Source organism: Acipenser ruthenus, chromosome 2 (assembly GCF_902713425.1).
Source record: "Acipenser ruthenus chromosome 2, fAciRut3.2 maternal haplotype, whole genome shotgun sequence".
NCBI classification, from domain to species: Eukaryota; Metazoa; Chordata; class Actinopteri; order Acipenseriformes; family Acipenseridae; genus Acipenser; species Acipenser ruthenus.
This window is the reverse complement of record NC_081190.1, coordinates 3,804,035-3,817,260: the sequence shown is the minus strand read 5'-3', so window position 1 is coordinate 3,817,260 and position 13,226 is coordinate 3,804,035. Positions and strand designations below refer to the sequence as shown.

Genomic DNA, 13,226 nt, shown 5'->3' with positions numbered 1-13,226 from the left:
CTGCAGTGTCACTTCCCAGCCGTTCACTTGGACAGGTACTTTGTTATCAGCTAGATGTTATTCTCCAGATAGTAGTGAAAAGTTAGTATTAGGGTCTTGGTTTAGCACCACAATATTGTGTTAAGAAAAAGTGTAAAGTATAAATTGCAACTAAAGGGTTTTCTAGAGTTTCTTCTGTTCATCCAAAGATTGTTTGTAAATAAAATAATTTGTGTTTCGGGGAATGTAATCTAGTGATTGGCTTTTCTAATTCAATCTACAGTGTGTGTTTTATCTTGGGTGGTGGTTACAGTAATGCTGGCTACAAGGCTCCAATCCTAACTCTCCGTTATCTCGTTTTTCACAATCAAGTGTTTGTAAGGCATTCATTAAGGTACTGGCAGGGGTTGAAGGAGTGTATTAGCCACCAGGTGCCAATCTCAGATGCTAATTTAAACACAGAACACCACATGGTATTCATTCTCAGGTTTATTTGATTCAAAGAACAGGGCATTCGATTGGTTAACCCTGGTAGGTGTAAAGGCGAAGAATACAGAATCACTTCTGAAACCTAATAAATAAAAAAGAAAATGAACCAGTAGTTCACTGCTTTACAAAAAATAGACATGAATGATCTAAATTGGTAAAGAAAATAAATGGATAAATAAACTCAATACCATGATGTCTGAAGGTTTAAATAGAAAGGAACAGTAGATCGTTACATCATTAACTATTTAGTAAATGACATCACAAGTACATTAATAGATTTAAATAGAAATACATTTGCGTAGTTACCATGACATCAAAATCATATTAGTACCTCCACTGTTTAGTTTTCAAACCCACTTTCCCTTAACAAAGGTATGTTAAACATACAGAAACGGGAAGTTGGCTAATCTGCCTTCACCTGGCTTTGAACTTGTGCTGGAGATCCCAAGTACTGGCACTGATCAGCCTTCCTCATTCCATTCAAAACATATGACAGTGTGAATAGGTAGGACAGGCAGAATTCAAAGGTCACTCTGGCATACAATTAGAAGGGAATGGCTGTTTGGTGCAGACACTAGCTCAAGCTCAAGTAAAGGCAGATTCAGAGGGGAAAAAAGAGTAAGTCAATACTGGAGCAACAGAACACAGAACCACTCGGAATGATTGCAAACACCATAAAACATAGCAAGGGAAACAAAGAAATTCACATGACATTAAAGCTAATAACTCTAATAGGTCTGATTGTTTCACCAAAATATGAGCAGCATACTGTACATTAACTCACCTTGAATGACATTACAGTGCATTGTGTAGCATCAGCTGCGTGCATTCGCTTGACAAGGGTTTTGTGGCAAAAAAAGGTTGTGGTTGGAAGTAGAAATTCAAGGGCAGCATGTCTGTCCTCTCTAACTAACTACTGTGCAACAGAACTTGAGGATTAACACATTATAGCAGCAATATGTTGGTCCTCAACGAGACCATGCACGTTTGTCTCAAAAACTGGCAGTCAAGTTTAAAGAGGACTAGAGACCACACAAACAACCTGGACAGTCAACAAGGTTGGAAAAAGTACAATGCACAGAATTCCAGCTTGTGCGTCAGATAAATTAGAAAATAACCTATTTCTCTTGTCTTGTGGTAATATTTACAGTAAGCGTGGCTCAGTATTGATAAGAATAGAGCTGTAAGTCAGCAAAGTGGTGGAAACTACTACAGAATCTCTGGGCATTCTTCCAATGCCTCAATGCAGACACTTTCTGGAAGATGAATGCATGCTTTTTAGGCATGTTTTGTAAGCTGCTGTTGAGCAGTGGTGCCAGGATGCACCATACCTTCACTTATCATCCAAGAATCTTCAGCAGACAGCTTGGTGTTCACTTTTATAAAAGCATAGCAAAGTGTAGTAAAGCATAGTGAAGTGTGGAGTAGTGTTTAGGGCTCTCGACTCTTGACCGGAGGGTCGTGAGTTCATTCCCTGGTGTGGGGGACACTGCTTGCTGTACCCTTGAGCAAGGTACTTGTATGAATGGGTAATTGTATGTAAAAATAATGTGTAAAAAATAATGTGATATCTTGTAACAATTGTAAGTTGCCCTGGATAAGGGCGTCTGCTAAGAAATAAATAATATAATAGAGCATGTTAATAAACATGGCAAACCAGGGTAAACGCATAGTATAACCATGGGAAAAGTGCAAAAATACCATGGTACCCTTTTTTTATAAGGGTTACTGCATGTGTTATCTTTACAAGAGAGTGAATCCCTGCAGGCCGGGTGCATGTATTGTGTTTCGTTTGTGTGAAGGTGCTTGCAGCTGTTTTCATTGCACTAACATCTGCTGTGTTTGTTTCTGTCTTGCAGGTTAGCTCTTTATGTGTATGAATATTTGCTTCATGTAGGAGCACAGAAGTCAGCACAGACATTTTTGTCAGAGGTACGTGTTTATTTATTTATTTATTTATTTATTTATTTATTTATTTATTTATTAAATACAATACATAATGATGTGTTTTTTTGTTTTTTTTTTGCAATCAGAATATATCCAATTGTTTGAATGTAATAGGAATTACTTTCTGAAACGGTACAGAAGTTTTAACAGACTGCTACAGTAGTCCTGAGTTTGATTTCAGAAATTGTTTTTGAGTATTTTACTGCCGTGTTCATCAGTCTGTAATTACGAGCCAGTCAAATAGCCAAGAAAATGTCTTTAAATGGGCATCTAGTGCTCGTACTGAAGTAGAAACCCCCCAGCTGCTTAGATCATTTAGATTCTCTTTGTATGTAGCATGTGGTCCCTGATTTCTATTCAGTGCATTAATGTTTTTTCAAAGTGTAAGTGGCATTTGGTATTGTCTCTTAGGTGAGGATTATTAGATGGCTCAGTGTTTGAATCCTGAACGCATTAGCTAAAAGCTTCAGAATAAACACCACTAGGTCTCAGTTTTAACATGGGTGTAAATATTTTAATTACTATTAAAGGCAAATGAGAAAATCTTTTGAAAAGCAATTATCCACTTGAACCCTGTTTTTGCTTTTCTCCATTTCCTCCAGTTAAGGGGAGACGGTAGAAAAAATCGAAACACACATCACACAGTTTGAAAGATTGTAAATGGCACCATAATTTGTTTTTAACTTCATGACAGATGCAATTAGACTTAAAAAAAAAGTATTACTGCTTTTGATGGAGTGTTATGTTTAGGCCAATCTGCAGCACCTAATTGTAGGACATGGTTTGCCGATGAGTTTTTAAATGATGTAATATTTGATTTCATTGGGGGATAAAATGTTCACTTCAACACACTAGAGGCTTTTTAACATGATATGAAGTGTGGGAGATGGAAATACTGTACCTGGTAAAGGGTCTCTCCTGGTAAAGGCACGACTGCATGGTGTACAGGGTGGCTCATGCAGTCAGGGGAGCACAGGTTCTCATCCTGACTGTGCCAAGTGGACAGCCTTGGGTATCGGACAGGGGACATTGCATTGACCCTGACGCTGACACAAGGCTGGTCTGTCCCTCCAGCAGCCGGTAGCTCCCTGACACCCACTGTAGAGCACCTGGGTGTAAAGAGGCAACGGACTTATCGGAGGTTGGAAGACAGCCGTGTTCTCCTGAGGTGTTGTGGGGATTGCTTTGGTGTGGGAACAAAATTGGACATTTTAAACTGGGGAGAAAAACGGGGGGGAAAGAAAGGTCTGTCGTGGAGCTGGATTGCTGGATGGCATAATTAGATTTAGATTAACTTCCTTCTCAATTAGAAAAAAAACATAGCTGTTGGAATGTCTCGTATTTTTCAAATACTCATTTATGTAAAAATGCAGTATAGTACAGTAATTACAAAAGAGCAGTGGGAATCTTTTGGTAACTATGATTTCAGCAATAATAACAGTTATGCATCGTGTTATAGAATAAACATGTAAAATTAGCAGACAGTCAATTTTCTGCAATGGCTAGGTTGCATTTGTTCTCTCTTTTAAGTGAGGTGTGCAGTGGTAGGCAGCAAGTAAGATATTGAGGTAATGAGTGTTTAACTAAGGCTGCTTTGAGCAGTAAAATACTGCTCTTGGCTGTAAGCTGGCTTTGCTTTATTTACAACATTTAAATCAAGATATATCACATTCATTTGACACATTTATTTTTAATGTTAACAAGTAGGCAGGTGACTAATTTGGTGTTAATATTACATTATATACTCATGGTCGGCAAGTAGGTTACTTAAAGTGAATCAATGCAGCTTATAAAAGAAATTAACTTGATAGGTGTCTGGAGGGCTTCCAAAAGCATAGGTTATTCAGCGTTTCTGTAGGATAATTATGTTTTTATTTCATTTATTTATAAAGTGCAAATATTTGAAAAAGCCTAATCAAGGTTCTTCTCTGTTTTTTTTAGATACGATGGGAGAAAAATATCACATTAGGAGAGCCACCAGGATTTCTACATTCTTGGTGGTGGTAAGTACCTCTTCTTCTTTTTTTTTTTTTTTTTTTTTTTTTTAAGTAATATTAGCCGAGTGATATTTGTTGTTTTGACTGCTACTTACCTGAAAGTATTTTGAGAAGCAAGGTGTCTATGCAAACACCTGCCATCTGTAGTCCACACATGTGTAAAAGAACCTCCCGTTTGCATTATGGTTTATTTGATATGCAACTGGCATTGCTGCCATAGCTTGGATGACTGGTGAGAAGACAATATGAAGGGGTTGTCGTATGACCAGGTGATGCTTACTATTATATGTCGTGCTTCACTGCTGTGTTGTAAAAGAAGAACATGACAAATCCAGCACTATGAAAAGTGAGCATTAACCAAAAAAGTATAAAGGCTCTAAGACAAATAAAATTCTTGGACACTAGCAAATGTACTCAGTTCTGCAACTCCGGAACACAAATGGCTATTCAGTAATCCAGCCGGCACCCTTTGTAAACTGAGACAACCCTGATCTTTATTTGCCTTGAATTCCTGCATCACTGAGGCTGAGAGAGCGTGTGTCTTTTTCTATTGCAGTGTTTTTTGGGATCTGTATTGTGCGGCACCTGAAAGACGAGAAACATGCGAACACTCGAGCGAAGCGAAGGCCTTTCACGACTACGTAAGTTGCGAGATCCTTTACTGTATTACTGTGCAGCTGTTTTTTATAATGCTGTGACGCAGTGCTCTGCATCTGGTGGGCCGGGTGCGAGATCCAGAGACCCAGAGTGTCCTTACATTTGAAGAGTCTGAACGACCTGCTTTCAACAGCGGTGTAAGAGCCTGTCTGAAGTGGGGAGGTTTTTTTTTTCTTTTCTATTTTTTCCCCTCCTTGGAGTTTTTGTAAATGTTATTTTTGGAGTGTAGGAGACACTTCTTTTTTTACTCAGGGAAGGTATGAGTGGTGAAGGTATTTTGTAAATGTTCTTATGTTCTAAATGAGAACTGTGACTCGCATATGCACATAACGACACCAATGCCACGCATTCACCTGCACCCCTAAACCAGAAATAACCCTTTGCGGTCCATTTATTAATCGCGCGTCAGGCACGCCAGGTCTAATTAATTTTCACACGCGCAGTTAATTTTAGACGTGCTGTTTAAAAGTATTTTTTTTCACAGTCAAACGGGTTTAAATGGCCCTGCATATCAACAAAGCACTCACTAGGCATCTCCAGCCCCACCCCACCCTTTCGTTGGCTATAGCGTTCACCTATGTAAGAAATAAATAATAATAATAATAATAGTCGTACATACCGATCGATCATCTCCGGATCACTCGTTTTATCACCAAACTCCTCAATAATGCAATCCAAGTCATTATTTTATTACTATAACATCTAAAAAATGCTCTGCAAATGTCCGTGTTTTCTGTGCGCTGATTCAGACAGCCAACTTGTTTACTTCAGACCGCCCCCGTTATCTGATACCTGATACCATGTATGACTAATCATGAGATACGCCTTTTATTTGTTTTTTTTCGACTTGTCTCGCTCCTGTCGCTCCCACTCGGCAATTGAATGGTTTTCTCGGCTTTTTCCGGAGAAAAAACGACTAAACACACGTTTATTGCGTTGCTATAATGATGTCGGACCCAGTCCGACAAAGGACCTGTGAGGAATAATTGCAATGTCGGACCCAGTCCGACAATGGACCGCAAAGGGATAAAGACGGAATCTTGTTCCAGAATCACATTACTGCTGCCACCTGTTCCATCTTCTGGATTCCCTCCAGTATGTCTGTAATGAAAACATAATTCTGTTCTTCAAGCAATCTGAAGTTTTAACATGTACTCATCAGATAATTTACTGACATTAGTGCAGATCTGTCATTCAGCAAACCTAGCAGAGTCCCTGTACCAAACAGTTTGCTACCAAAGTGAACAGGACTGATTTTTATATACACACATAGCATTACTGCCCAACTCTTTATTAAACATCAGGATTGAGAGAAAGGGGGGGGGGGGGGGGGGGGGAGAACAGTTTAAGGAACAGTTATTTGATTTTATTAGCTCATTAATAATGATAAGCAAGGACGACCTTTTTTCTTGAACAGTACAGTATATTATTCTATTATGTGTGATCTGCCTTCTGACAGATCACATAACCACCTCTTTGTATCACAGAACATACTGCAGTTGTTTTATAGTGTATGACTGAAACAGTCAAGTTTAATTGCAAGAGGCAATTTATAGCCAAAGCTCTTTAAAAAAAAAAAAAAAAAGCACACAGCAGTTTGTAAGGGAAGGCCTTTGGTGTCAGGATACTGGGGAATAACTCAACGCCTGTTCAAGGACAGGTAAATGTTGTTTCCACATAACCATATCATCTATTTGCAGCTACTTGAAAGGTGTCTCATTGGAACTGCTTCACTGTGGATGAGAAAGTCACTCATTAGCTTAACCCCAGTGTCTCTACAGTATAGCTGTATCTAGGATTTTCAGCTCTTTGGTTGCCCAGGAGGCCCATCCTAAAAACGCCTATTATTATTAGTAGTAATACTAATAGTAATAGTAATAATAATAATCATATTTTTTGTGCTTTTAAAAGCTCACAAAGCTTGCGATAGTTTTTGTTTTTCAGTACCTTCTTGTTTGCTCTCTGGGTTGGGCTCATGTTAGTCCAGTTACTTGCAGTCTGTACTGTATACAAACGATGGCCATGCCACCCTGTAAGAGTATGTGTAGGTATATAGAGTCTACCCGTGTGCTCTTGCCAGAATTTATCACAAATGAGGAATGGCCAAATATACAGTGTGTTTGTCCATCATGAGTGGCATACAACTGATTAAGCAGAGTATTCATGGCAGTGCCGCAGAGCATTCTCAGCAGTAACCTCTTGCTACCACGTGCTTTTTTTTCTTTTGATTCGGTTTTCTTAAAATGTGTTGCTGTATTCTGTATTATTTATACAGGGCCTTTGTTTATTACTCTCTGGTATTCCTCCACCCCATACCCAGCAAGACAGATTTTGTATGTTTTCTACATGAAAGACTGTCTTTCTAAAGACTATCTTTAAAGCAAGACTGGTTAAAGAATTCTAGGCTTTGTTTTTAAAAATATTCTTATAACCCGGAGTGGCAAATGTATTCCTATTAAAATAAATATTTGTGTTAAGAATAATTGTTTTGAGATGTATTTACTTTGTATATATTTCTGTCCTTTTTATTGTTGTTATTTAACTAGTTTGGATCTAGTTCCTGTTTTTTTCCTCAATTACGCTTTTGTTCCTAAAACTGTTACGTGCAGAGTGTATGAATTATTGTACTGTTTTATTTGAGCATCCAAACTTTCTTATCTTAAACATCCATATTATTATATCATTATTTGTAAACTTTTTTTAAAGTCGTTTTGGGCTAAATACAGAAGGCGGCACAGGTACCAAATAAACTGAGATACCCGCCTGTTATAAAAGTACCTTGGATGTATTTTTCCCTACCCACAAGTGCACTGTGTGGCCTGTCTCTCTCACAAGTTTACGGTTTAACATATCTTTTTTTATTTGTATTGTCAATTAACAGTATTTCCCCAGAGTGCTGTTTGAGTAGCATAGAAAGTACCTAATTACAGGCTAAAAGCACACATTGTAAGTTTCCAGTCCACAAGATAATCTGTACTATGCAGTTATAATTTGTTGAGCCTGTAGAGTGTGAATAGACAGTACATTATATAGCTGCATTCTGCTTGCACTAAACAAGCACTAGAGCTTTGCAAGTTCAAATTGCTCGTCAAATTACAGGGACAAGTGAAAATACTTCAGGACGCGGGAGTGTTCAGTTACTGTGTAAATAGGGTTAACCAGTCTACGCAAGGCAAGCATTTTCATATGTTAGTCTATAGAGAGTAGGCTGTGTGGTGATGGTTAAAAAGAATAAGCCTTGATTTAGTTCAATCCATTAATATAGCATGAATGGATGGATATATACAGGATACACCATGAACGTTAATAGAGTGCTGCAGGTTTTCCACGAAGGAGGATACAGTAGCTGAATAACCCACGAGCCCCCACAATGTTTGAGTGGGATGTTTACTGCTTTCCTCCCGAGAGAAATAACCACAGGACTCCAGGAACGTCCAGGGAGTATTCCGGTTTATAAGTACAGTACAACATCGCATATCCAGTTCACTGTGGACTGGGGCATAGGCGGATATGTGAAAACATTGGATTTCGAAAATTACATTTACACGTGCACAAATAGGTTACTGGACAAAAATAAAGAGTGAACTGCTTTAAATGTGGGGAAATGCTTTACATTAAAAGTAAGCAAATGTAAACGAAATTAAGAATACAATTGCTATGCGGTTTACAAGAAGCCTTCTCCAAGCAAAACCTTTTAAAGAAATACCAAACAAGGTGTATTAAATGTACAGTAACTTACATTTGATGGCTTCTTAACTCTTAAGTAAGTCCTTGTCACAAAGACGGCCGGAGTGGGTGGCGTCAGACCAGAAACAGGAACACAAACGACAGAGACTTGGAGTTTGGTGGAGCTGAGCGAATGGTTTTGCTCAGCATTTAATAAAACAGCACAGAAAATAAAAGGGTTTAACAGACAAAAACACGGGACACGGCACTACACGCCAAAATAAAAAGACAAACAAAACGGACTATACAGTAAACGGACAGACACACAAACAAACACGGTGAGTTTTAAATAAACAAGTATCGTGCTGGTCCTACCAGCACGTAATAGCAATTGATATTTAAATGTATTTCTCCTTCTCTCTCACCCGTTCTCCACTCACCGAACACCTAACCCCGAGTGACTAAACGTGCATCTATTTATACTGTTGTGCTGGGATTCAATTACTAATTAATTACTCACTTGAATCCCAGCACGTGAATTCATTACGTGAAACCCTGTGTTCACATATTATATTTTAAATGCACGTGCGTGATGTGCAATCCCGTGCCTAAATACAAATATACACTTTTTAAATACACGTGAAACACAGACCCGTTTATATCCCGTGTACCAATGACTATACACCAACATTTACACACGCAACATACAACACATAACACACAATTGCACACAGGGGCGGGGCACATTGCCACATATACTCCCCCTTGTGCGCAGCACACATGGCCTCAACGGCCACCTCCCCCCTTAAAAACCCAGCAGTCCAGGACAAAGTCTCGGGCTGGGAAGGGAGGCTTCAGTGGGCCCATGGCTGGCCATGCTGTCAGCACCCCTGCCGGTAGTGGCACGGCTGACAGCCTGTTGGTCCCGTCCTGCAGCGAAAAAGCTGCGGGGGCAGGTGGTCCCCCGACCTCCCCCTTCTTCGTAGCCGGCAGCTCCCTCCTGTGGGGCTCCGGCCACAAGAACTCCTGCAGCGAAACTGCTGCTGGGGAAAGTGGTCTCCAGACCTCGTCCCCCTTCTTTGTAGCCGGTAGCTCCCTTTGGTGGGGCTCCGACCACAGTACTGCCGGCAGCGAAGAAGCTGCAGTGGGAGCAGGTCTCCGGACCTCCCCCACGATCTCCGGCAGCGAAACTGCTGCAGTGGGAGCAGGTCTCCTGACCTCCCCCATGATCTCCGGCAGCGAAACTGCTGCTGGGGTTGGTGGTCTCCAGACCTCCTCCCCCTTCTTCGTGGCCGGCAGCTCCCCTTTCTGGGGCTCCGGCCACCGTACTCCCTGCGGAGGTACGGGCAGCAGAGGCAGCTCCTGCTCCTCTGCTCCAGGCGGTGGCGGAGGCAGAGGCAGCTCCAGCTCCTCTGCTCCTGGCGGTGGTGGAGGCAGAGGTAGCTCCAGCTCCTCTGCTCCTGGCGGTGGTGGAGGCAGAGGCAGCTCCAGCTCCTCTGCTCCTGGCGGTGGTGGAGGCAGAGGCAGCTCCAGCTCCTCTGCTCCTGGCGGTGGTGGAACCAGCAGGTATTCACCCTCTGCTGGTGGAGGTGGGAGGGGCCAGCAGTCCTCCCACTGCGGTGGAGGTGGAACCAGCAGGTATTCACCCTCTGCTGGTGGAGGTGGGAGGGGCAAGCAGTCCTCCCACTGCGGTGGAGGTGGAACCAGCAGGCATTCACCCTCTGCTGGTGGAGGTGGGACCAGCAGGTATTCACCTTCTGCTGGCAGCTTGGGTCCTAGGGCTGTGGAAGCCCCGACTTCCCTCTCTTCGGGCTGTGGACGCACCGACTCCTCCCTTTTGGGCTGTGGACGCCCCGACTCCTCCCTGTTGGGCTGTGGACGCACCGACTCCTCCCTGTTGGTCTGTGGACGCACCGACTCCTCCCTGTTGGTCTGTGGACGCACCGACTCCTCCCTTTTGGGCTGTGGACGTTCGGGCTCCCCCCACTCAGGCGTAGGACGTTCGGGCTCCTCCCACTCAGGCGTAGGACGTTCGGGCTCCTCCCACTCAGGCGTAGGACGTTCGGGCTCCTCCCACTCAGGCGTAGGACGTTCGGGCTCCCCCCACTCAGGCGTAGGACGTTCGGGCTCCTCCCACTCAGGCGTAGGACGTTCGGGCTCCTCCCACTCAGGCGTAGGACGTTCGGGCTCCTCCCGCTTGGGCTGTGGACGCTCAGGCTCCTCCCGCTTGGGCTGTGGAGGCAAAACCAGCAGGCATTCTTCCTCTGCTGGTGGACCTGCTACCTGGGCTGCTGTTCCACTTATAACTGCTTCCAGGTAGCTGAGGACCAACCCCACACCTTCCTCCCAGGTGCTTACGGTCTGTTCCCTCGCATAAGCCTCCCATCGTTCCCTATCCATAAACTCCAGGAACTGGACGACTACTGGGATAGACTGGGCCTCCAGCCCAGCATTTTCCAGCATCCAGTCCCGCACTTTGATCGCGTCTTCTGCCATTTTTTTTTTTTTTTTTTAAATCCAAACTGCGGTTCCTGCTCTGGCCTGAGTCCTGGAGGCGCTGTCGATCCCACTACTGACACCACGTGTCACAAAGACGGCCGGAGTGGGTGGCGTCAGACCAGAAACAGGAACACAAATGACAGAGACTTGGAGTTTGGTGGAGCTGAGCGAATGGTTTCGCTCAGCATTTAATAAAGCAGCACAGAAAATAAAAGGGTTTAACAGACAAAAACACGGGACACGGCACTACACGCCAAAATAAAAAGACAAACAAAACGGACTATACAGTAAACGGACAGACACACAAACAAACACGGTGAGTTTTAAATAAACAAGTATCGTGCTGGTCCTACCAGCACGTAATAGCAATTGATATTTAAATGTATTTCTCCTTCTCTCTCACCCGTTCTCCACTCACCGAACACCTAACCACGAGTGACTAAACGTGCATCTATTTATACTGTTGTGCTGGGATTCAATTACTAATTAATTACTCACTTGAATCCCAGCACGTGAATTCATTACGTGAAACCCCGTGTTCACATATTATATTTTAAATGCACGTGCGTGATGTGCAATCCCGTGCCTAAATACAAATATACACTTTTTAAATACACGTGAAACACAGACCCGTTTATATCCCGTGTACCAATGACTATACACCAACATTTACACACGCAACATACAACACATAACACACAATTGCACACAGGGGCGGGGCACATTGCCACAGTCCTTAATGGTTTTCTGTTTTAAAAGGTGTTAACCAATGATCGGACAAGCATTAGTTGTGCTGGGTTTGCCTCAGGCTGGCGTTCTAGTCAGTTCAGACCCTTTTGGAAGCACTCCATTGCTTGGCCGCGTGAAGTGACAATCCACTCCTCGCAATCGGAATCCCCATCTTCCAGTCCTGCACTTCCTGATGCTTCATTTTCAATTGCTAAAGCGACTGTCCTCGTCTTCCAGAATATGATATCCAGGTTCGTCGCTGTCTCAATGTATCCATTCATCCATAGCCTTCTGGGTCACTCCTTCTAACGTTACTTCCTGCAAGTCGCCTGCTGATTTGATACACAGAATGATGTGTGTTTTTTCCCGGTGAAAATTGACTCAAGCATTTTTCATCTGTAATACCGTTTTGTAGCTTCGATTACACCCAGGCCCATTGGCTGGAACAAAGAGGTGGTGTTCTTGGGAAGAAACATGCACTTTATCTCTCCAGCTGATAAAGTATCTTAAGGGTGAGCTGGTGCATTATCGAGCAGGAGGATGGCTCTCTCTGGTAGGTTTAATTCACGCAGCTTGTGCTTCACATCTGGTACAAAATTCTTATGAAACCAGTCTTTTAAAAAGTCCCCCATCCATCCATGCATTTTTATTGGATCTATAGATCACGGGAAGTGCTGAGGTGTTTATATTTTTAAAACAGCGAGGCTTGGCTCACTTTCCCACAAGCATTAAGGGCAGTTGGTGTGAACCTGATGCATTGGTGCACAGGAGTAGAGTTACCCAATCTTCAGCAACTTTGAATCCTGGTGCTGCTTTTTCAGTTCCTGTACTCTATGTCTGCTTAGGAAGACATTTCCAAAAAAGAACAGTTTCGACACAGTGATAAATGTGGTCTCTTGTTAAATTGTTTTCTGAAACCAGTTTATGCAGGTCGATAGTGAACGGCTTGTGCTTGTGCTGCTGTAGAGTTTATCGCCTTGGATACACAGCTGTCATATTCCGTGACGCTGCTGAAAGCGCTTCAGCCAGCCAGTTGAAGCCTTGAACTGAAGATCGCCGTCCAGCATAGTGTTTAACGTTTTGGCTTTATCGCTCAGAAGTGGACCAGATATTGGCATCCCTTCATTTCTCCTTTTGTACAAACCAGGTAAAAACTGCTTTGTCCAGTTGATCGTCTTGAGCACCTTGCATTATTTTTCTGTTTGTAAGCACTGAATGATTCTGTTGATCCCACAAACGATTTTAGATTTGGTTCTGCCTTTC

General features: G+C 42.6%; 1 protein-coding gene across 8 annotated transcripts in view; it reads left to right on the top strand.

The window, feature by feature from the left end:
* The window catches only part of LOC117403691 (single-stranded DNA-binding protein 2), a 108,704-nt gene that overhangs the window by 24,603 nt on the left and 70,875 nt on the right, over positions 1-13,226 (top strand). For all 8 annotated transcript variants that reach the window (XM_034928281.2, XM_034928277.2, XM_034928279.2 and 5 more), the window contains exons 2-4: positions 2,328-2,400; positions 4,357-4,418; positions 4,969-5,053. In XM_034928281.2, coding sequence (XP_034784172.1) covers positions 2,328-2,400; positions 4,357-4,418; positions 4,969-5,053 — 220 coding nt within the window. The remainder of the gene's footprint in view (positions 1-2,327; positions 2,401-4,356; positions 4,419-4,968; positions 5,054-13,226) is intronic.